This window comes from Siphateles boraxobius, unplaced genomic scaffold, assembly GCF_051911475.1.
Source record: "Siphateles boraxobius isolate OS27281-9 unplaced genomic scaffold, OSU_SipBor_1 35, whole genome shotgun sequence".
NCBI classification, from domain to species: Eukaryota; Metazoa; Chordata; class Actinopteri; order Cypriniformes; family Leuciscidae; genus Siphateles; species Siphateles boraxobius.
Window position 1 is genome coordinate 14,258,564 of NW_027508975.1, and position 27,684 is coordinate 14,286,247.

General features: G+C 37.1%; 2 protein-coding genes across 3 annotated transcripts in view; both read left to right on the forward strand.

The window, feature by feature from the left end:
- The window catches only part of ptp4a3a (protein tyrosine phosphatase 4A3a), a 70,045-nt gene extending 55,998 nt beyond the window's left edge, over positions 1-14,047 (forward strand). Inside the window, exons 1-6 of one of the 2 annotated variants that reach the window (XM_077196490.1) lie at positions 3,476-3,620; positions 4,209-4,697; positions 5,176-5,268; positions 10,028-10,158; positions 12,570-12,644; positions 13,019-14,047. In XM_077196490.1, the coding sequence (XP_077052605.1) occupies positions 4,593-4,697; positions 5,176-5,268; positions 10,028-10,158; positions 12,570-12,644; positions 13,019-13,136 (522 nt within the window). In that variant the 5' untranslated portion in view covers positions 3,476-3,620; positions 4,209-4,592 and the 3' untranslated portion in view covers positions 13,137-14,047. Of the gene's footprint in view, positions 1-3,475; positions 3,621-4,208; positions 4,698-5,175; positions 5,269-10,027; positions 10,159-12,569; positions 12,645-13,018 lie in introns of those variants that run through there. The other variant, XM_077196489.1, reaches the window with a different exon arrangement.
- A 5,418-nt stretch (positions 14,048-19,465) lies between these two features.
- xkr8.3 (XK related 8, tandem duplicate 3) lies at positions 19,466-26,706 on the forward strand. The gene is made up of 3 exons (XM_077196472.1): positions 19,466-20,067; positions 23,659-23,846; positions 25,717-26,706. The coding sequence occupies exons 1-3, from the start codon at positions 19,730-19,732 to the stop codon at positions 26,499-26,501; spliced, it is 1,311 nt and encodes a 436-aa protein (XP_077052587.1). The 5' UTR covers positions 19,466-19,729; the 3' UTR covers positions 26,502-26,706.
- Positions 26,707-27,684: the final 978 nt, after the last annotated feature.

Consider the following 27,684-nt stretch of genomic DNA (forward strand, 5'->3'; position numbering starts at 1 on the left):
TAACACCCAGCGTATATATATATGTATATATATATATATATATATAGACCTAATGTACCGCACTGATGATTTTCCAACCAAACGTTTATTTAAGGCATAACAGATAATGTTTGTATGTGTATATCAGGATTGCGCGCTGTCTGAGGCGTCTTTGTGCGCACGCTTCGCTTCAGCTCTTTCAGTCAGTGCGAGTAGGATCGTTTTGTTTACATACATCAGCATGAGTTTGAAAATTATATTTCATTGGTTCATACTCATGCCATCGAGAATTTGCTATGAATATTCACAAAGTTGGAATACTGCGCTTTACAATGATACCAAACTTGTGCTGAGAGGAAGCGCGAGAAGCAAGCAGAGAAAAACAGCATTGTTCATGGACAAAAGAAAGGTTCACCTCTCAGAAAATGCACAAATAAAGATGCTTTTAGATGCTTAATCACTATTTGGAGCATTGGGATCGATAGACGAGGGCTTAATCAACAAATTGTTGTGAAAACCTCAAGATCGAACAAAATTTACATTTTTCACTTGTTTTGCCTGTAGCTAGAAATTAGCCTGTGTGCATTCTGACTCAATATAGTAACTCAAGCCCGAGAAGCTTCTGAGGGGCCAGTTTGGGTAACATATGAAGAATCATGACTTGTTTGTGTGGAGAAATGAATATCTAAATAGTTGTTTTGTGTTTCGTTTCTTATGGGTCAACAACGTGACCGAGGATCACGTGCAAAGAGGCCCAGTTTGTCCCTGATCTATTTCCAACCAATGTCGCCTTTTTAGGGGCCTTTCATCCTCGACAATTTCCTCTGTTGCTGTCAAACTTAAGTGTAGTTTCTTTCTCCTTTCTTCCCCATCCTGTTTTGCCATAGATTATTTGTTAGTGCCACTACACAAAGGTCCCAGACGTCCACAGCAGCACTTTAAATTGTCAGCACAAATATGTAACCAGTATTTGCAGTCTTAAGGGACAAGGGCTGGTAATTGGTCTGTGAAGACAAGCACAACACTGTCATGGTTACCCTCAGAGCTGAAGTTAATGGTACTTCTGCGGGTTTACTAGTAAATGCTGGTGGTGCTGTTACCTCGACAGCAATTGTTTACTGATCTTCACAATTCTCTCTGTGTGTATCGGTTCTGATGTGTGTGACCCCTGCGTGCTATTGACATAGCTCAGAACCACCCAATTAACCTTGCTTTGCATGGAGTAAACGAGTACAGTACCTCAGGGTCGGACCCCCGGTGGACTTGGTGTCAGGAGTATTCTTCTCTCTGTTTGTTTTACATGCTGATCTTTGTTCAACAGTGTGAGGTTCATAGCTCATTGCTTCACACAGATGTAGATTTATATTCAGCTCAGAGAAATCCTTTCCATGTGGTCGGAACTAGAAACCCAGAACTTTATCAATTTTTGTTGGGTACCTGGACACTGTGGAATCCCAGGAAACCAAACTTTAATTTTAAATGGGAAAATAAATGGAATCAGTGTACAAGCAACAACAAACTGTATGAAATCAACCCTACTGTGGGTAAAAGTTGTCTTTATTTTCAATACTCACTGGGATCAGAGCATATATACATGATGCTGAATAGGACATTCCAAAATCACACACACACACACACACACACACACACACACACACACACACACACACACACACACACACACACACACACACACACACACAAAGTTCTTGATATCAAATGAAGATCCACTGTTGATCTCCTCATGTACAGAGTCTCTAAACCACGCACACAGTTTAGAAGAAATTTTACAGTCAAACCTGAATTCATTTTAGAGTTTTCTTCTAAAGAAAATTTTTAAAAACCTAATATAGGTCATTTGTTACTCGTAATTAAAATAGACCAGGAAGCTGGCGTGGCAACACCAACCAGTCAAAGTATATCAGCATATTTTATTTTATGAAATTACATTTTTAAAAGCAAGAAATAATGACAGTGACATTTTACAAACTAAATAAACATTTGTATTAAAATATTTATTTAATTGAATGAATGTATACATTTTATTATTGTTTAAATGTATAGTTATAATTTTATCATTTCATTATTAAATTATGATATACAATTATTGATATACAATTATTATATTATGATATTATGATATATATATAAATTGCATTAAGTTTAGAAAAAGTATGTTTATTTTCAGGAGAGGAAATGTCAAATTAGGTTAAGCCTTAGAATTAAAGTTTTAATTAATTACCAGCCGTAAACAGAAATTTGGATTGCAATTATAGGCCTAATACAACTTTCCAAATTAAGTCTTTATGTGCCTGATTTTAAAGCATTTACTCAACAATGCAGGAGCACAAAACTCAGATACCTATCTTTTACTATATTAATTATTCATTTATTTTTTTATTGAAATTTTGCCATTGTACTTTTAAATAAATGTTAAAGGTACTCTAAGCAATGTCACTTGTTTTTTAGGTCAAAAACATTTTTTCTTACATACAGCAAACATCTCCTCACTATCCGCTAGCTGCCTGTCCCCTGAACACAAAAAACGCGGTCTCTGCAGACACCCCAGGCTCCAAAAACGGCAACAAAAAACAAACTGAGCTAACCCGCACCACGAAACATAAGAAACTGTTCCAGCCAATAACCAACAAGAAGGATTTGGGGGTGGGGTTAGTGGGTGGATGAGGAAGGAGGGTTTTGTTTGACAATACTTCGAAAGTCAACAAGAAGTGACGTCACCCTACATCGCTTAGAGCACCTTTAAGTAAACGTTAAAAAAAGTTGGCTATTGATACTGCTTAATATTGAATACTGCTTAATGCCAAAATCAACACACACACACACACACACACACACACACACACACACACACACACACACACACACACACACACAACACATAAGAAACATTCAGTCTTCACAATTTTTTCCAGTGACAACAAGTAGCCATGTGACAGTATTTTCATTTCATAGTACTATCACAAATCTGAATTTATTTAAAAGATAAATATGCATTCAATATTGTCCTTTTAATGGTAAGTTAAACATTTTTTTTTAATAACCAACATTTAAATTCAATAAAGTGAAGTGATACACTTAAAATGTATGACGTAAACTAATGTTTTAAATAGATTAAAGTGCAAAACAACACAGCTTTATATACTAAGAATCAGAATATTTTCAATCGTAATCTAGATATCTTTTCTAGGCTGGTATGCGTCAGTCTAGGCTAAAATGTAAAACTGTGTTAGTGTAAACAAATGTTTAAAAATAAATATTAAATATTTAAGGATTTGATGGTAAATGCCTTTTAGAAATAATGTAAATTTAGTTTGAATTGTTTTCTTCTCTGTGACAAGTAGGTGTTAGAAACAAAGTTTTTCCGCTTTAGTCTGAACAGTCAGTGATATCGGCACTCCAAACCAGTTTCGGCCAAATCTGAAAACTTGTCTCTGTACCTTTAACTGCTGTAGATGCCACTGCTTGAAGACACTCGTGTAAGTCCCTGCAGACTCGGTAAAACTGTAGAGCGCAAGAGAGCAGCATTCATAGATCAGAATCTCTCACAGTTTGCCTGTGCGTCTGACCAGTTTGAATTGTAATAAATAACGCAAAAAATATTATTAAGAGCCATAGCGCAGGTAAGTAACAGACTTTTTGATCTGAAATGCTGCATTCAGATGTGATTTTTGTGAATGGCACTGTAGAGTACGATACCTTAAATTTGTTCTTCAGTGAAAATCTTTCACTGCTCTACAATTTGTTTTCAATGCTAATTAGAGTGATTGCTTGTAACAAAATTTTGCTAACTAAGATAAAAAATGTATGTAACATTTAAAGAGGCAGTGCATTTATTAAATGCATTAGCACTTTTTCAAAAAAGGAATAATGTAAACAAAAAAGTTTTCTACCTAAAAAAAAGTCTGGGGGAAAAAAGGAAAAAGCCTGGGAAAAGTATTTACTCTTATTATCTGCTTTCTGTAAAACCTCAAGTCCCTATCAGCCTCTCTGTTGCGCAATGTTTTGAGTGCATGTGTGTGAGTGGGATTGTGTGTGGGTGGGTTCGGGGACACTGTATTAAATCTCCGGTCACACACTCACAGTTAACGCGAGCTGCGTTGTCATGTGTGCGTCATGTTTGTCTTCAACGGACTGCCCTGGTCCTTCGTGTTAGGTTATGTCACAGAAGAAAACTCACTTATCTCTTTTTCCGCTTCTCTTTCCAACAGCTCTGTCCTTCAGTAGTGACTTTGTCCATGGCGTTCTTGCAGAGGACTGGAGACTACTGCCACGCTCAACATCTACACGTCTGAACCCGGGGAGAATGTGTTGCGCTCTTTTCACTGATTTCTGGATCCACTGAGACGCTCTTCCCTCTAATACTTGTGGTCCTGCAACCTGAAACTCCTCTCAAATCTAATGGGGTGATCTTACCTCTCTGGCTAGGGCAAGCCATTAGAGAGGGAATACAAGATATTGGGAACTTTGAACATCGAAGAGTTTTGCAGTGTTTTATTCACAAAGAAAGATAATAGGCTGAACAAAACGGTGAAGAGCATCCTTTTGGTGAATTTGCTTGTGAACTGTTTGGACACTGAGTTGGAGGAAGCACAATGGCTCGGATGAACCGGCCGGCGCCTGTGGAGGTGTGCTACAAGAACATGAGGTTCTTGATCACACACAACCCAACAAACTCCACTCTGAGCAGCTTCATAGAGGTGAGCATTTGTACACCGTCTTACCCCGTGTGTCCCCTCTCTGCGTGTATTTGTCGTCTGTTTCCTCCCACCCTCTGCTTCTACTTTTATCCCTCGCTTGAACACGTACTCATTTTAGCAACACGTCCCGTTTCGGCTCACATGGTCTATCTTAAGACAACTCCATCGTCACATGGTCCACTCATTCTTATCTTGCTGGGAAAGTGTGCATGAACCATAGAGGCTCTAATGATAACAGCACATCCACAAAGCCTCCGTTTCCATGGAAACCCATCCCAGTGCTCCGTCACATGGCAGGGATGAGGAACAGAGCGTGTTCATGGACAGCTTACCTTACCTCTCACGCCATTAAAATGATTGTTTGTAATTTTAATGTGGAAAAATTATGTCAGAAAAATGGTGATTCTTTTTTTTAGCTTTTTCTTTTACTGAATTGAGTTTTTTTATCATCTGTATTTCTATTCCCATCACTCTTTAGGATCTTAAGAAGTATGGTGCCACAACGGTGGTCAGAGTTTGTGAGATAACCTACGACAAATCTCCACTGGAGAAGGATGGAATAACTGTCGTGGTAAGTTCACATCTTAATTCCCTTGTAAGTCATAATGTACGATCAGCTGGACATTACAAAAAAAACACAACAGTGTGATCAGAACCCCGACATGAAGGGTCTTGTGTCATCCTAAAGGGGTTTATTTTACGATGTTGACCGTCTGACTATAGGATATCTCTCTTAATGCACAGCAAAAGTGTTCTTAAGTATTTTTCTCTTAATTTTCCTGTTATAATATCTAAAAATCCTTAAAACAAGATACATTTACTTGAGAAGAGAAACTGCGTAAGACATTAAGACTTGTTGACATTCCTGTTAAAGAATCTTAAATGCAAGTATATTTTGTTATATTGCACTGGAAAACATTTTAAGTTAAAACAAGAAAAGAAAAATCTGCCTCTAAGACGAAATACACAAAAAAGATTATGCAAAATGTGAAGTCTTTAAATCGTATGCAGTGTTGCTTCTCAAGTAAATTTGTTTTGTTTCAAGGATTTTTAGATTAAATGGAAAACCATAAACAAAAGAGTAAATATAAATTCACGAAGAAGCCATTTTTTCAGTATGCATCTCTACTTACCAGATAGTCCATAAATGGACATAAAATATTGGTTCGATTTGAAATCATTTTATCATATGAAAAAAAAAAAAAGCAGAGTGACATGAAACTAGGACTGCTATTTAGAAAATGGATTATCCAGGACAATATTCGGATATACAGTTTTAGTGGTCAATATACAAAAATATTTGACCCCAGAATGCAACCATCACCCAATCAGAAACAACTATTCTAGAGCTGTGTAAATAAATAGTTTACTTCACATTTAAAGGGCCAGATGGTGAAAACAATGGAGAGGTAAGAGCTTCTGGTGCACGTAGGCAGTTATTGAAAGTGTTCTGCGTTAGAAGTGAAAAGTGAAACAGCTCCCCACAGACCCCCTTGACCCTCGTATACTCGTTCGCTCTCGCTCTCTCTAACACACACACACACACTAAATTCATTATAGAGAATGTTCTCTTCCAAGCAGCCACACGTGTTTCTTATTACCGACGTCAACGTTTCACTGTTGCTATGGTAGCGGCAGAGCCTGGTCTCTCCGTGTGGCCTCCGATCGGTCCCCGCCCACCTTCCCCCACCACCCAACCTTTCTTTTATACTTTTTCTTCTTGACTTTCTCAGAGCAAAACTGTAAAGAAAAGATAGCTGAAGGCTAACTGTTGTATAAGTCTTGTTTTTTCTGACTTCTGTGAATATAAAGGACATGCTGGCTGCTGGATACACCTTTCTTTCCGCAGACATTAGCTGAAAATTCACTCAAATATGAAGTTTTTTAAATTTGTCCTTCAAAAGAGGTTGATCACCTGCATTGAATAAGACTTCTGTTTCAAGGCGCATTCAAAAGACTGCTACATGTGACGCATTGGACATTAGTGGCTTGCGTTGGTGTCATACACAGTCTAAGACGTATGTTTGTTGTTTATGTCCGCAGCACAAGTTGCTGAGAAACTTTGCAAAGCGCGAAACCCCAGTGGGAACAATCAACTGTGTTGTTCGCCTCATGTATTTGTGTGAACACCTGCAACAAGGGAGTAAACTGTGTCCTCCCAGGAGGCACACACGTGCCATTCCGCACCCTTCCCACTCAGAACAACTGTAAAGAGATCTGCGAGACTGCAGGCTTGAGCAAGTGACCCCGCTACCTAATTCTGGATTCCCAAAGTAGGCCACGACTGTTTACCCAACCTGCATTACGTCAGTGGCCTTCCATCCGCTCCCGAAAGGTTTCTGAGGTGTGTTTGCTCAGGAAATCAATAGGATGGGCTGGAGGGAAGTAGAGGAAGCGTTGTCGCGCGTCATTCATGCTTCAAAGCCTTTTTTTTGTAAAGCCAGCCTCCTAAAGGCCTTGCTGGTCTGACTTGTTTATTTGAAAAGACTCGCACCTGCTAGTGTTGAGCGTCCTGTCCCTGGGGCTGTTGTGTGACTGCATATCACTCGCCGGTCCCATGTGATAAGCGATATTTTGAGGCATCTGAATGTCGACTTATGTGTCTGCAGTGTGAGAAAGCTCTTTATAATTAAGGCCTGCCCTGCCAAGCCTCTCTGGATCACATGAGTACGTGTTTGTGTGGGCATCTGCGCCTGTGAAGACATGCCAGTTAGTTTGCTGGTCTAAGTGAGCCACGTCCCTCAGCAGCTGAACCACATCAAAGCCCCCCACCGGTGGTTTAGGCGGGAAAACGGAAGAGGAGGGGTGGGATTTTCAGGATCTTCTGTGAAGCAAGATTGTGATTCACCTCTCACCTTGAGGTCACAAGAGCACAGGAAAAGATACACACGTATGCTAAATTTATGTCGTGTTCCACATGCCTCTCGGGCCTCGTGCTTTGCCTTAATGACATATAAGCACGCACCACTTTTACAAACCACCTGAACAGTAGCAGCGATTGATAGATGACAGTACATCACCACTTTAGTGGCATCACTAATATTTATATCAATCCCTGAACTTACACATTTGTTAGTAGGTTGAAGGGTTTATTGCGGTCTCTGAAAATCTCAAACCATATTGTACAAGTCCCAAAAACCCAACAATCTCAGTTGATAGGAGGCTCCTTGGCTTCATACATGTGTTTAACAGTGATCTCAGACTCTGTATTGTTTTGTTCTGGAATTGGTTTACCAAAAACATTGCTAGCCAACTATGTTCACATATTCCAACATTCCAAACAATTTGGTGTTTCCTATAATATTGTTCAAATGAACATTTGCAAACATCATCACAATGTTGTGGAGTTAAAAAACTATGGCCCTCGACTTGTAGTTAGAAGCACTTATTTTTGTTCGAACAACAGGTGGACTTAAAGGGGTAGTTCACCCTAAAGGGGTAGTTCACCCTAAAACGAAAATAGTCATCATTTACTCACCCTGGTGTTGTTCTAATGCCGTACGCCCTTCTTTCTTTTTTGGACCACAAAAGGTTAATTTTCACAAAATTCCCGTTTGTGCTCCTCCATATAATAGAAGTGAATAGCGACCAGCGTGCTTTTTTAAAAAAGATGCAAAAGTATCACAGAATGATACCATGTGACACATTTTGTATATTACATGTGTTCTGGGGGTATACAATAAGGTTTTGTGAAAAACAAACTGAAATTTAATGTTGGCCTATTTTTTTACGAAAATCCTGACCTTGGCCGTTGGTCAAGCCGTTGGCCGTTGGTGTGCATTGTTGAGACTCCACAGTTCACTTTCCACAAAGAAATCCCCAAAAAGTATCAGTGTACTTTCATGAGTTAAATATAACCCGATCTGAATATCTTTTTGTCTGATGACAGTCAGAATGACAGTTGAGAGATGTGAATGCATATTGTTGGATGGATATATTCACCTCAGAGAATAAGGTACATGGATTGTATTTCATGTTGTGTCTTTGTTAATCTTAATTTCTCACTACTTTTTTTGGCAAGTCGGAGTGAACTATGGCACTAATAGAGTCACAAACGTTTTTTTAAGATTTATTTTTGGCGTTTTTGTCTTAATTATGATATACAGGAAGCGAAGTGGGAGAGAGAAGGGGACGGTATTGGGAAAGGTTCGCGAGCTGGGACTCGAACTTGGGTCCCCCGAAGCGCAACTGCGCTATATGTCGGCGTGCTGCCCACAAGGCTATCTGCACCGACAGTCTCACAAACTTAAAAATACTGTATGCAGATTTCACTCTTCTTGGTTTGTCAAGATCACGAAACCACAATTTTTGAAGTCTCGAATGTGCTTTAATACCTTTGAAATAAGAAGGAACCCATGATTGAGTCAAACATCTGGAAATACAACAAAACAACGGAGAACAAAAAAGCAAAGTAATCCTCGGACAGCAATAATCTGACATTAAACTAATCTGACATTAATCTGATCTTAAACCGATTAATTAGCAGAAGTTATTACTCCACCTGTGTGAAGACATCATTAGCAATAGTTCTATATTGTTGAACCAACTTTCCTTGAACAACTGATGTGCGTCAAAGCTCCTATGGTTTCAGAAAAACAGTTGTGACTAAATTACTTCAGCAGCCAGTTACGTCTTTGTATGGAATATGCACCCGTGGATGTTTATTTCCGAATGATCCTCACTAACCCAGTACTGTTGCAGGTCTAACCTCCCCCAGCACCTTCACCATTTGGATAACCCCCTTTCACAAATAAACCAAGTGTAGAAACATTTAGCAAAAGCCAGCAGAAAACTGATGCAGTGGCCCCAACCATTATTTGGACACTTAAGTCACATTTAAAAAAAAATAATAAGTATTGGCAATTGGCATTAAATGCAAAACTGGTGGAATCTGTAAACAAATTCTGCACTAGCTCTTCTCAGAATTGGCTTCCCTTTCTGAACCGTTTTTGTAATTCACACGGATGTCCACTCGCAGTAACCACAGGTATAGTTCATCACATGAACTTTGAACGAAATACTTCCGTTGGACAACCACAAAGTGTTTCAGAACTTTAATTTTGAAGTTCTTTTTGGAAAATATTTTGCTTTAGAAGTGTTTGTACTATATATATATATATATATATATATATATATATAGTGGATGTTATTCATTATCAGCAACTTGAGGCAACATGACTAAAAGCAACAGTTAGATGCAACACATTTGAACATAGTTTATCACGTTAAGTCCGAAGTAATGGATTGTTTCAAAGTCAAAGCTTGTTTTTCAGTGTGAATAGACATATTGTGTGCTCATGTTAAGGAATAGCTTGTTCTTCTCTCCTTAGGACTGGCCGTTTGATGATGGCGCTCCTCCTCCCACTAAGGTTGTGGAGGACTGGTTGAGTCTCCTGAAGAGACGCTTCATAGATGACCCCGGTTGCTGCGTGGCTGTGCACTGCGTGGCCGGTTTAGGAAGGTCAGTAAATGTCCTTACAGATAGAGAATCGAATAAAGATTTAAACATATCTTTAAAGGGTCATGAAACCCTAAAACACATTTTTTACATATATGTACAGGTTAGACGTTACTGAAAACAACAATAGCACTCGTTATGTTTATTATGAAGTGAAAAGCCATTTTTTGTTATTCTGAGCTATTTCGTTCTTCCGGTTTAAAAAGCAAGGTTGAATCACTGTCAAGAAAAGTGAGTATAATTTTATCACTGGTGATTGGCTGCTGTGGCTGGTCAATAAGAAAGTACGTCAGCAGTTTCTGAGCATTTCTCTACATTATTCATTAGAATGAACTCTTTTAACCCAATCACTGCACTGTATTTATTACGCATGAGATCGAATTAAAGCAGGGAATTCAAATGTCACGAAAGACCACTTCAGCACTGTTCGCTCTCATCTGCCTGCTTAATTTTGCGTTTGGACGAGCCGTAAGTGTATGTTTCTGCAATGAGGCTTCATGAAACTTTAACTTCCTGACTAGCTGGGTTCTGTTCAGGCCTGGGAACTCTGGGGGCAAATGGGTTCATTTCTCGTCTGGAGTCCCATAAGTGAGCTCACCTTGTGTGCCCTGTTCTAGACCTTAATCTGGAAAGGAATGTGTACTGTGTGCCCTATAGAACATTATGCACCTCTGGTCTCCCAGGAGACATGTCTCCTCTATTTGCTCTAGATGAAGTTGATAGTCCCCAATGGACTGAAATATACTATGTATATAGCGAGCGAGAGGTACCTCTTCGGAGGCTTTAAAGTGGACAGAGTGCTCCGCCAAAGTCAACAGTCCCCAAAGTGCACTGACTCTGCTGCAGTCCCTCTCTGTTTTAAGAGGCATTGGGGTTAGGGCCGAAGACAAAACAGGAAGTTGCTTTTTATCCATTTGTTATTACTGTCCTCCTCAAACGTGTGCTCCGTCCATGACCTTTATGCCAGACAGTCTATCCCACATGACTGGGATTTTTTAGCTATACATGATGCTCCCAGTTACCTTTTGGATGAATTTTGTTCATGAATGGGAACTCCCTATTTTTGACCATAGAAGTTTAATGGGTACATATGTGTACTATAGGTACATAGTGCATTATGTTGTGCAATATTGTTGTTACCATGAAACTATTGCAATTATAAATATTGAACAGTATTTTGTCTCATAAGTATCTCCTACAGATGATGTATTTATGCTCTCTATTGGTACATGTACAGTGCAACAAAACACCCAAAACGACGTGTATAAAGCAGCAAGAGATGTTAAGAGGCGGAGGAGGTAGTCTGGCCTCGCTGCTCTCGTCGTTTGGGCGGTAAAAATCCATCTCTGACGCACTTCATCCACTTCCAAAGGGAATCGGCCTCGAATCTTGAAAGAGTGCCAATGTTTTTTTGGCCTGACTCGTTTATTTTCAGATGGCAACACTGTTTAGAACTGGGGTTTATGGCGTAAGATTTAATTGTCTTTACTGTACAGTGTATGTTTGAAAGTGAAGCATTGAGGGTTAAGTATTAAACTTTTCTTTGCTGTCCCTGCAGGCATGAATGATACCCCAGTTGACGCTTGTTAAGGAGAGGTGTGCTGTTACTTTTGAAAGAGATCAGATTTAACATTTTCTGCTTGCCAGGCGATAAAGAGAGTGGAAAGATCGCATAGACATTAAAGAGGGGACCCGAGTGATATAAAAAGAACCCCCCCCCCCTGGTCTTTGCATATGACTTGGGCCATTAGGTACACCTAGCAACCATCCAGAACACCTAGCAACAGCATTAACCGTTGTTTTCCACCACTCACCTTTTCTGAAAGTTGGTTTTTCTGCCTGAATCTTGACTTCGAGTATTGTGAAACATTAATTAATGCATGATGAATTAACTTCGTATACTGCCTCTTTTCCACTGCATTTAATGTGGCATTGCACTGTACAGTTACAGTCATTTATATCTGAGAAACAGCTCATGTAACAATTGAGCTGCTCTAATGAGCCAATAAAGTTGTGTGTGTGTGTGTGTGTGTGTGTGTGTGTGTGTGTGTGTGTGTGTGTGTGTGTGTGTGTGTGTGTGTGTGTGTGTGTGTGTGTGTGTGTGTGTGTGTGTGTGTGTGTGTGTGTGTTAGAGTGGTTACGACACCAACATTTCAGTAGTCAAATCTACTACCTGTGAAACAATGCAGGTTTTGTTGTTTTCAAGAAATTATTCAAGTGAAATGTCAGTAATAAAATAAAGCACAAAAAAACTTAGCAAATTACAAGTGATTGACAAATAACAAATAAAAACAATAGAACAAAGATACAAATTTAGAATTCAGTCCTTGAAGTTCTGCAGTATTAAAGTAAACATTGAAAAACAAAAAAAGTAATCAATGTCCCATCTCTCTCAATGTGTTTTTTTTCTTTAGAGCTCCAGTACTTGTGGCTGTGGCACTGATTGAAAGTGGGATGAAGTATGAAGATGCCATCCAGTTCATCAGACAGTACGTACATCTCTCTCTTGACTTCTTTCAAGGACAACAGACTTTGAGCTCTTGACGTCAACTGCTGTATACATACAAGTGGATCATAAAAACTAGTTCTTAGTTGCTAGGCTTGCCAGAGTGCCTTTTGATAGCAAGGCCAAGCTTAAAGATTTCAATACGCAAAAGATTCGCAATTGATCCTTTTTTAAGCTCCGCTCCCTCAGGTACTGTTCCTTGTATTTTCAATGCTATTTTCAGTCCAATGTGGGCTGGAGTGAAACATGAGTTTGCAAGCCGTTTTTATCTGACGTCTTTCTTGAAAGAAGTAATTTAATTGCAACGTGATGAAATTGTAAATTAACATGCTGATGGACGTTTTTTGCCTTTCACAGGAAGCGCAGAGGTGCAATAAACAGCAAGCAGTTGACATATCTAGAGAAATATCGGCCCAAACAGAGACTGCGCTATAAGCACCCGCACATTTTCAAGAACAAGTGCTGCATCATGTGACTGCACCCTCACCCTATTGTTCTGAACCTGATGGACTGGGCCACAACTTTAGCACTTTTGCTGATTTGCTTTAAAAATATGAACCGATTCGGTCTGGATGAAAACCCCGCTGGTGCCTAAAATCCTCCTCACTCTTGATTGTGGTGTGGATACTGCCATGGCTTTTTCGAGACTTATGACTCAGAGGTCTGAAAGGCTGCGCATCTCTGAGGTTAATGAGATATGGTGAAGGCAACCTCTGACCTTTGACCCTGCACCAGGACTGACACCCTAATCATGCCTCAAATGATTGTGACTGTCTTAAAGAGCCAGGCGGTGTGATAATGTGAATCATGGACGAAATTTGTGCTTTCTTACTCTCTCTACTAATTTTTCTTTCTACAGCTTTCCTTCTCTTCCCTGCCAGGAGTCCAATTTTTAGATGACTACGGTTCCTTTAACACTTTCAGTTTTCAGCACAAATCTTTTTACTGGTGACCTTTTCCATGATGCTTTTGTTTTATGAGCAAACAACGGTTAAAGTGGACTAATGAAGGGCTTATGTGAAAGATATTTCTGTTTCATAAAGCAGCTCTTTGCTATTTCTATTAGGGTCAGTGCCAGACACTTAAAGGTTTCTGAAAGCTACATGCGAAGGTCAATGAATTTAACTGCGAAAATGCTTTTGCGTGTTTATGTGCTTAAAATCAAACCTTGTTTGTTGGAGTAATTTTACTGTGTTAGGACTTCAGGGCTCCCTGGAAGCGGTCTGTCTATGATACGTGTCTATTCAGTTCAACAGAGATTAGATGGTAAAAACGGCCCTATAAATGAATTACCAGACAAGACAGTGGTTTAAAGTTGTTTTTCTCTGTTTTTTAAGAACACACCTCCAGCTGCATAATACAAATAAAGGCTGTTGCAATCATGAATAAGGGCTGGGAGTGTTTTGTCATGAGGTGACCTCATAATGTGTAACAAGTTCACTGCGCATTAAAATATAACCATACTGCCCTCTGCAGGGCAAAGACTCATCTTCTTGATTAAATAGTGATGGGTAACTGTTTATTTTTATTGTCCACTTAAGACATTCTAATAACTGTGAGTAACTTTGCAACTACATGTCAAACTAACTCTCATCAGACTACTAGTAGACTGTCTACTTAATATATGTTAACATTATTGTGATGCTCCTCTAAGATTCTAGTCACAGGGTGGCCGCGGGTCCTTAAAATGTCTTAAAGTTTTCCTAATAAAAGGCCTTAAAAAGTATTAAAATGTCTTAAATTCAGATTCTATGGGTCTTAAATATTTCTGGTCACATTACCGCTTTCTCCAAAGTCTTCGGAGTCTGAATTTCTCCAGTCTGACGGACAAAATGTCCGTCAAATAACCAGTGAAGCATCGAATCGTGAGAATGATTCTGATTTTATTACATAAACAGCGATTGATGATGATAATGCAGGACTCGACATTAATGCTTGTTGAAGGGAAAAGTAAAAGAGATCTTTACTTGCCCGACAGGACAAGTAGCCTGATGAGAACAAAAACACAAATAACTAGGGAATGACTAAACCGATAGAATGATTCTGATTTTATTACATTTATTGTAAGTTGCGATCGATTGTGGATAATAAATGCATTACTGACGGTAAGGTTGCGCTGTTGACGCTCACGCAGATCTCGAGGAGAAATCTACACAAATGAGCGCAACACACACACACTAATTTAACAACATAGCCTACTGCCAATAATAAATCTAAATGTGAAGTTTTATATGTTTAACATATGTTAAGCAAACTCAATTATTTTTCCTGAATACCATCACGATTGAAAATGTTACATTGATTTCCTACAACAGTTCAATAAACAGTTAAAATTAAGTCACTTACATTTTAGATGCAATATTGGCTGTTTTTGTTCTATTTCAGCAGCTAAAATAGTTCCAAACAAAAATCACAGCAGAACCACGGCGCATCTCACAGGAACACTCAACCTGTTTTCATTACTGAATGATTCAGCATTTTGAACGAATCGGTTGAGTCAAAGATTCAATGACCCATTCATAAACATCTGTCTCATTCTTGAATGAATCAGCCATTTGAACGAATCGTTTGAATGAATGAATCAATGACTCACTCGGTCGCCTAGCTGCCACCACCTACTGGCGGTTTAGTGTTACGTTTAAAACATATTTTTAAAAGTAGTATCATTCTTGTGTCTTATTTGTATATGTAAAGTTGCAGTAGGGAGTTTTGAGAAAATGTTGACTTAGCCTGAAAATTTGAACAAGCACAACTTACAGGTCCAACCCCCTTGCTCTCTGCTGCGCTACAGCCCTCCCTCCACAGCTCCTCCCCCACAGCGGAGGCTGCCGTGAACGCGCAGGCTAGTAAGCAAGACCACCGATGATGGGCGGATTATAAACAGTTATGGAACATTCACTAATAGGGACGAAACAACAACAATATGCTTTAAATTGACTATGGCCTGCCCATACTTTGACTACAAACTTGGTCCTCAAATCATTATGTATTTTGCAATACATGTAACTTTATAACGTTGCACTCTTTCTATAAGTTATAAATAGCTACTAGTTAAAGGATTAGTTCACTTTTTTAAAAAACTTTTGCTGATAATTTACTCACCCCCATGTCATCCAAGATGTCCATGTCTTTCTTTCTTCAGTCGAAAAGAAATGAAGGTTTTTGATGAAAACATTCCAGGCTTTTTCTCCATATAATGGACTTCAATAGGACACAAACGTTTCAAGGACCAAATGACAGTTTCAGTGCAGCTTCAAAGGGCTTTAAACGATACCAGACGATGAATAAGGGTCTTATCTAGCGAAACGATCGGTCATTTCAAAAATAAATACAAAACTTTAAGTTTTATAAGCACAAATGCTCGCCTTGCTCTGTTCTGTGATGCACGTTCGTGATCCTGTTCGAACTCGTTCATCAAAATGAACAAATCTTTTTTCGAGTCATTTCGTTCGTTGAATGAACGGAATGACTCGAAAAAAGATTCGTTCATTTGGATGAACGAGTTCGAACAGGAGAGTCACGAACGACGGTACGCGCTCGCGCTGTGCAAGAGAGGGGTGATCAGCGCGTACACGAGCGTGATTGACACTGCTAAGACATTCCTCCTGGCTCTGATTGGTTGTTTCTGACCGGGAGCGGTGTATTTCTGCAAATGGCAATAGGACCACAGGGAGGAGCCAGAGGAGCTTGATTTTTTCCACAGATTATCTGTCTCATATTCTACTCGCAGGACATAATGACATTTTTAACAAATATTTGTTTACAAAAGTGACCTACTGGAGCTTTAAATCGATTTCATACCATTATTTTATGCAATTGTAATTTTTCAGTGTAAATTATTTAATTTGATCAGCCCTACCTAGGGTAACAGCCCTATAGTGTCATATTATTCTAAATAATTCAATTTACCGATCAAATTTAGGAATTTAAAATTTGCCCTTTAAAGGTGCAGATATTACAATATGCCGATTTAAATATCAAAGCTGATTGAACACTGATGATAATATTGCTTCAGAATAAATGAACACAAAAAAAATCCGGACAAAGCAACTTTTTTACTCGGACAAGTGAATTGTCAAAAGGACAAGTACATGAAAAGGCTTAATGTCGAGCCCTGCATGTATTTCTGCAGCGCTGTTGAGACTCGGGCTGCCTGTCTCTGTGAGAGATTTTAAAGTGAGAAATCAAAACTAATGTGCATAACAGCACACAAAAACTCAAAGAAGAAACACACTGAGGTAAAAATTAAAAATGTCGATTTTTTTATTTTTATCATATGATATAGTTAAGTAACATGACAGGAGCTATTTTGCTGAATATTCTTACGATTGCAAATGTTACATTGATTTTAGTTCAATAAACAAGTAGTTAATATTAAATTACTTCAATTGCTTAGGTTAAACATTAAATATTACATATACGTATGTAATATAATGTGAATTTCCATCACAGGTTTGGTCTTAAATTTCATTCAAAGTGGCATTAAAAAGGTCTTAAAAAGTCTTAAATTTAACTTGTTTATATCTGTAGACACCCTGAGTCACTATACAGTAAGTAACTTGCAACTACGTGTCAAGTTATTCTAACCTGAACCCTAACACCTAACTGAACAGTGTACCACTCTCCTAGTCTAATGAGAGTTAGTTGACATGTAGTTGCAATGTGAATTGTAGTTAGTAGAATGTCTATAGTGGACCATCGAAATAGTGTAATCTAGTATGGCAAGCCGTTTTAACATTTAATCATTTAAACCTACTAGTCTCTACTTTCATGTTACTAGTACTTAGTTTTTAGCGACTAGTGCTTATTCTTTAGGTACTACCTTTTCTTTAGATACTAGTGCTTATTCTTTAGATACTAGTACTTATTTTTTAGATACTAGTCCTTTTTTATTAGATACTAGTGCTTGTTCATTATTACTAGTACTTATTCATTAGTTACTAGTACCTATAAATTAGATAGTGCCTATTTGTTAGATACTAGTACTTATTCAATAGATACTAGTACCTATTTTTTAGACACGGTCTTACTGAAAAGACTGTCTAATAAAAGTGTATTATTTAAAGAAAAGGCACTACTTAAAGAATAAGCACTAGTCGCTAATGAATAAGTACTAGTACTTAATGGAATAGATACTAGTATCTAAAAAATAAGTACTAGTAGCATGAAAATAGAGACTAGTAGGTTTAAATGATTAAATGTTAAACTGGCTTGCCATAAACCTAGTGATCTCACAGAAAATGTTCTCCTACCCATGTTTGTGTTTGTTGGGGTTTTTTTGGGGGGGGGGTTTGTTTTTTACATGGGTGACCTGAAAAATAAAGGTCTTAAAGTCATACAGTCTTTAAAAAAAAGGTTTTATTTTGGCATCTAAGGTCCTTTAACATCCATTGAACCTTTCCATTGCACAAATGGTTTATTAAAATGTTCTTCACACTAAGAAAAAGGTAATTTTAAGAACTGTCAGGTTCTTTGGGGAACCCTGGATTGGTGGTTATGCGACATGCCTGGGTAAGTTCACAGATAAGTAAATGGATAACTTCAACTTTCAGGATATGAAAGTAACCATAGCAACTTGTTTGTTCTCTGAACATAACCCGCTCCGAGTCCGGAGGAGTTTTTCCCCTAAACCAGTTCAGTGCAAACTCCGCCCTGCAGCCAATTCTAAAGATTTCATTAGTCATCAGTCACAGTGCTGATTGCCTACAATGCATGCTACAACAAATACTTACCCCTAACCTTACACCTCAGAGATAGTTCACCCGAAAATGAAAATTCTGTCATAATTTATTCACCCTCAAGTTGTTCCAAACTTGCATGAGTTTCTTTCCTCTGCTGAACACAAAAGAAGATATTTTGACGAATGTTAGTAGATGTGGGGCACCATTTACTTCCATAGAGGTTTTTTTTTTCCTACTATGGAAGTCAATGCTAGTGGCTAACATCAACTGTCTGGTTACCGACATTTTTCAAAATATCTTCTTGTGTTCAGCAGAAGAAAAAAAATAAAATAAAAAAAATATATATATATATAGCCTATATATATCAATTACAAAATAAAATGTCTATCAATTATTAGTTCTCTCTCTGAATAACCTAAAAATATCTATTTTTTTCTTACCTGAAACTAAAAATCAACCCAAGAAAAATACAGGCATTCCATGTTCATCCAAGCGTTGCAGTTTGTTGTTAATTATGAGACCTATTAAGTGTACAACCAACAAAAAGGTACTTTTTTCTAAAAAGTTTTTTTCTTTTTACATCATAAAAAGGAAGATTCAGAACTCATTCCTCCTACATTCACCTAAGTGTTGCAGTTTAACACCTCCGTGGTTAACAAACTTTTAAATTTATGATTGAAAATTGGTCATTTTTACTTAGAAAACAACAGAGGGCAGCAGCAAGCACAATTTTTTGTCATGACAACATGATTTATAGCAGCTGATTGGATTAAAACATATTCTACAATGCTCTCTGGTGGTCAAAAATACATTAAATTAAAACATTTGAAACTAGTTTCACGTAACTACTTAAATCATTGCTACATCCAGACTTCTATTTAATAATAATAATAATAATTATTATTATTATTGCATTTTCAAAAAATGTGTATTTGCCATTTCTGAATTAAAGTCATGAATTCAAATTGACAGATTATTATTTCCAAGCATTGAATACATTTAATTTATTTAAAATGTAGCCTACCAAATTCTGTGCAAAAACATTTTATCTATGTGTATGTGAAGATTTTACCATTGGAATGAAATTTTCACAACGTAAGTTGCAGTGTGACGTCACGTGGGCGTGACTTAAGTTATGCCAGTGCAAGTTTGGATGACTTTCATATGTTCAAAAATGTCATCGTCTATCTGCTGCTGTAGAAATGGCTCTGAAGAGACGTATTTGTTCGCCGATTTCTCGTTTACGTGAATAATGAGAATTAAATTCTTAAAGTGCGGAACTTTTGTGTGTTTTGCCTGTAGCCATACACATGCTAACGGTTCACGGCTAAATGCATGTTGTGGCTGAACTTAAATCAGCTGCTTCTGTTTTGAAGCTCATCCCATCATGGAGAGCGCGACTTTTTCCACGACGTATTCCTGGTTGGATTTAGTTTTTACTGTGATCGGCGTGTGCACATTTCTGTTTGACGTGGGCTCGGATCTGTGGGTGGCAAAGGAGTTCTACAAACATGGAGATTTCATGTGGTTCGGGGTCTTGGTGGGCTTCATGCTCATGTCATCTGTCGTAGTTCAGCTGTTTAGCTGGTCTTGGCTTCAGTATGATCGTCATTTGGTGGACTTTGAGTCTCAAGCGTCCTCTGGGAACACCGTTCTCTTCGGTGAAGCGAAAAGAGTCAAATTGTTGCTCGTCCTGCATTTGTGTCATCTGGGCTACTTCATCAGGTGAGACTGCAGAAACATCAATCACGAGCGTATTACACATGGCAGATTTTTTTTTCAGAAGCTCAACATTTCAATTTATTTCAAGTCTTTTAAATTAAACTTAAATTAAAAACAAATACATCTAAAAATAAATTCAGGACTTATTAATAAAAACATTGCACACGCTTTTATGTTTATTTATATTTATTTTAAGTAAAATATGTAAAATGTGTGCATTTTTCTATCGCTAAATCTGTCACATTCCGATTGTGTAGTGTAGTAGACGTGCAATCGTTTCTACCTTGATAACGGTGTCACGGATCAACTGGGGTTCATGTTAACTTGTGTCGCGCGCGTGCACGCAGATAGTTTTACCTGGATTTCCAGCAGATGTTAAACGACGACAGATTCGTTACAGCGATTTTTTCACTGAGCAGCTTTCAAAGCTTTCCACATTGCTCTGTTGTTTTCTCTGTCGCTGCTCCGCTTTATGTTTCAAACGCCTTTAGGGAAGTTTTAATTTCGCGACACACAGACCACGCCCACTTTATTTTGTTACATTCGTTTAAATGAAATTCGTATCTGATGACAACTGTAAGTAGATTATATAAAATATGCGATTTACATTGTGTCTTTGCAGTGCGTGTGTATTTTCAGATTATTGTTATATGATGCCAATTTGTGACTTAATTTAAATTGAGCAGCAATACTGTGGTGGTAGGGACGTGTCAAGTATTTATTCATTTATTTTAATGTTGCTGAGGAATGAGTTAAAGCATAAAGCATACAGAACTCTCTATGAGTGGTGAATATTGATAAGCCACAGCTTATCATAGGATCCAGTGAATTACTCACAGCATTTATTTAGGGGAATGTTCAACAAACGTATTCATTAGCTAACAGGTATGAAAGCAACCATAAAAAAAATAAAAAAATAGGCAAATGTGCAGGACATGTATATGCTGTATAACTGGAAGGTCTGACCACACAGAGTCCCAACTTCCACATTCTGAACATTCAATCTAAGGAAGGAAGAACAAACTATAGAATACGTTACATGTTAATGAAGAACAGTTACTTGTTTTGCAATGCATTCAAGTTTCTTACCCATTGGCCAGTTTGGCCTTCATACCTGCTCTTCATCTAATGTAATCATGTTATATTAGTAAATAAATGTCACAGTTGTATTACCTTTATATAGTAAGACCAATTTAACACACCATTACCCTTCATTGTGAAATTTTCACATCTTCTCTTTATATAATAGTGTTCCTTTCTTGAACAGCTATATCAGGATATTGGTTATCCTGCAAAGTTTTTGATTGTCTAATTTTAATTGCATCAATTTGCTGTGGCAGTATATGGCCGAACAACAATGACACCAGTAACAATAATGTCACGTAATTTATAGACCTTTTTATCTGTTCCTAACGGTTAGCAAACAACAACAATGAAAGCACATGATGTGATGAATAACAAGTAAAGAGAATATGTTAATGACATTCATATTGCCAGTCAAATGAAGAGAACTGACTTAATTCAAATTTATATTACATAAAAAGAGGCCCACACCCATTAGCCTACATTTTATTTATAAAACTGATAGGCCATTGTGACATTTTTTTGAAGAGGTCAGCAAAAAAGTAAACAAAGCATTTCTTATTCTAATTGTTTTTTTAGAGAGGGGCATGGTATTCATGTGAGGGGGCAAATGATTAAGAGTTTAGTGATGTAGGCCTATATTTGTAATAATTAATCAGTTCTGCTTATTTTAGTCATACAATTTGTGGTTGCCACTCATTGTTTTTCACTGGACTTTAATCACAGAAGACAAAGTGTTCTCTGCATGTCCAATACAAGACATTAGATACACGACAACATTCAAGTTCATGCTCCTACTGAGCATAATATACAATACAATATTACTATATAAGCATTTATAAAATTCACTTAATTTAAATGATTTTATGATTCTAAGAAGATGCAGTATTACATACAGAATTGTTCTGAAAGAAGATTCAAAATTAGTTTTTTTTTATAAATCTGTTGAAAATGTTACAAGTTCATGGTATAAACTAATTTATGTCCAGGGAAAAGGATACAGAGGCATCAGAGCTGGTTGTACAAGCAAGATATCTTAAAATAATCAGCAGAGTAATAGATCCAGTATAAAATGATATTTGCAGATCAATAAATACAACTTGTTGAAAACATGTAAATGACTTTGCAATTTATGTTTCTTTTAGGTAGCCTAGCTACCTTAACTTAATCTACATGTTGTTATTTGTGATTAGAAGTCATGACGACACACTGAAGAAAATGTGATGCACAAATGTTGAGAAGAAAATTCTAATGCCCATGTTAACATAAGTGTCAAGCTCAGAAACCACGCCAAAGTATGTTAAACCTCTTTGAAATTGCAATTTATACAACTGGTGAAACATTCGTTTTTAATCGGTGATCCTTGAAATAGGGCATGATGAATCTGTCACCGTTTAACATCTGCCGGAAATCCAGGTAAAACTGTCTGCATGCACGCGCGCTTCCCCAGATAACATGGTCCCCAGTTGATTCGTAACTACGGCATGCAACAGGTGTATAGTAACTTTTGTTATATAACCTAGTCAGTGAGTTGACTTTCTTTCCTTTGAATACGGTTTTTATTCAAAACATGAAAAACCCAAGATTTGCATTCTTGAATGTAAACCCTTAGATCTTGATCTGCTAACAAAAAAGCATTGTGGCATTACCAAAATCCAGTGACGTATTAGATCAGGGTTATCATTTTGTAACTAGGTTAGAATTTTTTATGTATAAACACTGCAAAATAAATGAGATACATGTGTAAAGTATTATTTGGAAAATATTTAGCTGCTTATGTTTTCTACTCACTATAGTAGCCTACTGTACTGTGTATTCATTTATTAATACCAATGTTTATTTTATTCTATACTTTTATTCATGTATATCAAATTTGTAATTCAATCTGTTTATTTATTTATTTTAGCCTTATTTATTTATCTTAATTTTTTTTTTTTTTTTTTTTTTTTTTTTTTTTTACAGTTTTTGATTTTTCAGTAAACATTTCCATAGACACCTTTCACTCCTTGAGCCCCCGGACCCTAGTTTGCAAATCCCTGTATTTAGATGATAATGTTATGACTCATGATGATAACTGAATAGGTATTTATCCATAGACCTTCATATGATATAAACATGATACTAAAATGGACAGTGTAAAAACAAACAAACAAACAAACAACTATTACCATAGCACGTCCAGAACCAAGTGATCACAGAGTCACGTTGACATTTTCTCTGATTTCATAATACTTGTGTTGCTCTATGTCACACTGACAGATCATCTCATTTAAGACAGTGTGACAGAATGTGTGGATTTGAATGATGTAGTTGATGCTGTATGTTCAAAGTTTTGTAATGTGTTTTGGAAGTAAGTATAAAAGTCCAAGCTATTATAGACAGCTGGATCCTTGTCAGACAAAATACTACTGTATGGTCCAAAAAAAAAGGTCATGTACAAAAAGTTGTTAATCTCCATTTTAACCATACTTTGATAATGTTTAGTTCAAATACTCTCTTTTTCTTCAATAGGCACATATCAGCTATCTGGCAGGGCTTTTGTGTGTGGTGGCGAGGGGGGTGTGGGTCTGAGTTTGCAGTTTATCTGACCCATGACCTCAGCATGCTGCGTCTCATTGAGACGTTCTGCGAGAGCGCTCCCCAGCTCACCCTCATGATGTACATCATGCTACGCAACAACCATGCAAGAATGGTACAATGTGGGTAACCATTTCGCTTCTGCTTTAATTATGCTTGTAACCACTTCACTATAAAACTTATGACATCCAATCAGCTCGAGGGATGATCATTCGCATGAGATTCATGCATTATTAGTTAATACTGTAATTTACAATAATCCTCGATTTCTTGTCAGTTTGTGGTAAAAAGAATTTCCTCTAAGTTGAAGCTGACATTTTCATCCAGTCTGATTTGAGAAACTTGAGCAATGACATTCGTCATTGAGGAAATGCAGAAGTCTGATCTTCCTACAGGTTTATGATTTTACAATGGACATTAAATACAGTACTGAACTTCCTTATTTATGTAGGTTTGGGGATGCATACAATAAAATAAATGTCCCAGTGATATTCATCTTAAAGGGATTGTTATCCCAAAAATGGAAATTCTGTCAGTATTTACTCACCCTCATGTTGTTCCAACCGCGTAAGACCTTCGTTCATCTTCGGAACACGAATTAAGATATTTTTTATTAAATCTGAGAGCTGGATCACTCCTCCATAGGCCTCTAAGGGATTGAAACTTGCCGGCCTCGAAAAGTTATTAAAGACATTGTTATAATAGTCCAAGTGACTACAGTGGCTCAATCTTAAGTTTATCAAACAACGAGAATACTTTTTGTGCGCAAAAACAAACAAAAATAACGAGTTTATTTCAACTATTCATTTCCTTTTCTGTGGGCCTCTAGTCAGTTCACTTAGTGTGATTCCGTTGAGCTACGTCACACGTAAGCTGACTATTGGACTATTTTAACGATGTCTTTAATAACTTTTCGAGGCCGGCAAGTGTCAATCCCTTAGAAGCCTATGGAGAAGTGATCCAGATCTCTGATTTCATCAGAAATATCTTAATTTATGTTCCGAAGATGAACGAAGGTCTTACGGGGTTGGAACAACATGAGGGTGAGTAAATACTGACATAATTTTCATTTTTGGGTGAACTATCCCTTTAATATCACAATGAAAAAAGCCTCAATAAAAGTATGAAATTCTTGAAACAAAAAAACATTATTATTAAATAGTTTGACAGATTATTTTATTATTATTATTTAGAAAAACATTTTAATTAGTGATGCACTAAAATTTCGACAACTTTTATCAGTTCAAAGAAAAAATGTTTCGGCTGAAATGGTTTTGGAGTGCAGAATCATTGACCGAAACACTGACGTTTCATTAGACCTTGTCAGAATGCACATTTTGACTTGTCAACTTCTATTTTGTGCACCTCCCCAAAACTTAAAACTTAATATACATATATATTATACATATATATATATATATATATATATATATATATCTAAAATGTTGTTTACATATGTTTTTAAAGTATACTTGTGTATTATTATTTTTTTTAAATGATTACTTGATGGTTAAACCATATCTTCCAAAAATGTATAAACTTATTTATTTTTCTATCCAAGTGTTATTTCACTATTATTTTTTTATGTACTAAAAAAAAAAACCTTTTTTTTTTATATTTTCAGTTTTTCATTTTAGTTTAGGTTTTGGTAATTTTGATGTGCTTTTGTCGTTTCTTTAAATATATTTTTATTTAGCTTCATTTAATAATTTAATTTCACTTATTTTAATTTCAGCTAGTTTCCAAGGCAGCATTTGTAAATTTAATTTAAGCTAAAGTTTTTCCATCTAATATTTTTATTTTATTTCAGGTTTAGTTCAATTAATTAAAATACTTTTTAATGATTCTAGTTCATAATAATACACTGCTATTATATTAGTTAGATTTTATTAAATCTATTTCGCATTGTATTTTTCTTTCTGTCTATGACCCAGCAGTAGAAAACCACTGATGTAAATGGAAAAACAAGACACTGATGTTTCTGTTTCACAGGTGTGAGTGTGGTCGCCTCCACTACTTCTATAGCCTGGATGGTGGTGGACTATCACCGGTCGCTTCGTTCATTTCTGCCCGACAAGGACAAGCAGGGTTGGTTGTCCTCTGTGGTCTACTTCTTCTGGAACCTCTTTCTGATTGGCCCACGTGTAGCTGCGGTCGCTCTCTTTGCCTCTGTGTTGCCCTGCTACATTGGTGCTCACTTCCTGTTTTTGTGGGCTTGCTTTGTGATATGGGCCTGGAGGCAGGGCACCGATTTCATGGACAGCATAGGGGGGGAATGGCTCTACCGGGCCACCATAGGTCTCATCTGGTACTTTAGCTGGTTTAATGTGGCTGAAGGACACACCAGGAGTAGGAGTAGCATCTACCACACATTTATCATCACAGACACTGGCATCCTGTTGGCCACATGGTGGTTTTACCGCGATGCAGAGACGACCCAATCGTACGCCATTAGTCTGGTTATCTCCATCCCACTTTGTTATGTCTTGGGCTTAATGATAAAAGTTCTCTACTATTGCTGTTTTCACCCCAAATTGTGGCGGCCAGCGGATTTTGAGAAATATTCAGATGGAGGGGAGCCACACATCTTTGTTCAGGCCGATGGTGCTTCTGATGGAGGGGAGCCACACATCTTTGTTCAGGCCAATGGTGCTTCTGATGGAGTGAAGCCACACAGCGTTGTTCAGGCCAATGGTGATTCTTTTCAAAGATTTAACAAGAGGATGAGCCAACATGCTGCTAACTTTTACACAACAAACACATCCTCTGCAATTTAAGCAAGTGAACATAAAGTAAATAATGTATTGGTACTGTAAAAATGAATGGCATGTAGCTTGTTTGACTGTTACACTTTTTATTATATTTGTAAATTTTCTGTACATAGTGTTCCTACAAATTATTGTTTTTGGATCACGTTACAACTGAAATGAAGGCATTCATTTTGTTGTTTGTATTGAAGGAATAGCTCACCCAAAACTAAAACTAAAATCATTTACTCACCCTCATGACTTTCCACACCCGCATGACTTTAAGATGGTCTCACATAAAGCACAACTACTGATTCAGTGAATGTTCTTTCATTTCTTTGATGTAGAATAGAAATATGTGCACAGACTGATCCTTAGTCATCTTGCCAAAACTATTTCTATCCTTTGTACATGTATATATGTGTGCACAGTCGTAATAAGTTTTTTTATCTATTGAGGTTTTCTGAAATTGTCAAGTGTTTACAGAATGCTAATGTAATTTTTTTTGTCATAATTAAGAATCAATCAATGGGATCAAACAAGAATCCTCTAAGAAGCAAGACTATTGTGTGTGTGTGTATATATATATATATATATATATATATATATATATATATACACACATTAAAATAAAAAGATAATGAAACCATCTTTGATTCTTCTTCATTCTATCATTATTCACCCTCATGTCATGCCAAACCTGAATGACTCTTTAATTTCCACAGAGAAAAAAGATATTTTGAGAAAGCTATCAGTATTTTTTTATTTTTTATTTTGCCCATTAAAGACAATGTTGTCCACCACTGTGTGGTCACCAACATTCTATTAGCTGTCCTTCTGGATTTCTTGACAAAAGCATGTTGGTACTTGTTGAAGACTAAACCCAAACACAATTGTTTACCTTGTCTGTAAATGCTCAGAGATGTGGATCTGAATGTACGTAAATCATCCTAGCATCCTGCTAGCTTCTAATATTGGTCTCATTTTATTATATTTTGTAACAATATATCTTGTCCTATATCTTATTTTTCACTATGGACTGATCTGAACAGCACTGTTAATGATTATGGTCTACACTTTCAATATATCTTTCAATACAGTAAATTACTCATTATTGTCAGCACAAATGTCTGACAGTAGAAGTTCTTGTTGTATTGTAAAATTATCCAATAGTGAATATCCCCTACTGTAAGTTCCTGTTTTTGGTTTTTAT

Coding starts and splice junctions, on each gene's coding strand:
- xkr8.3 (XM_077196472.1), top strand. CDS start 19,730: ATGGAGAGCGCGACTTTTTCCACGACGTATTCCTGGTTGGATTTAGTT. Junction 20,068..23,658: donor CATCTGGGCTACTTCATCAG/GTGAGACTGCAG, acceptor TTTCTTCAATAG/GCACATATCAGCTATCTGGC. Junction 23,847..25,716: donor CCATGCAAGAATGGTACAAT/GTGGGTAACCAT, acceptor TCTGTTTCACAG/GTGTGAGTGTGGTCGCCTCC.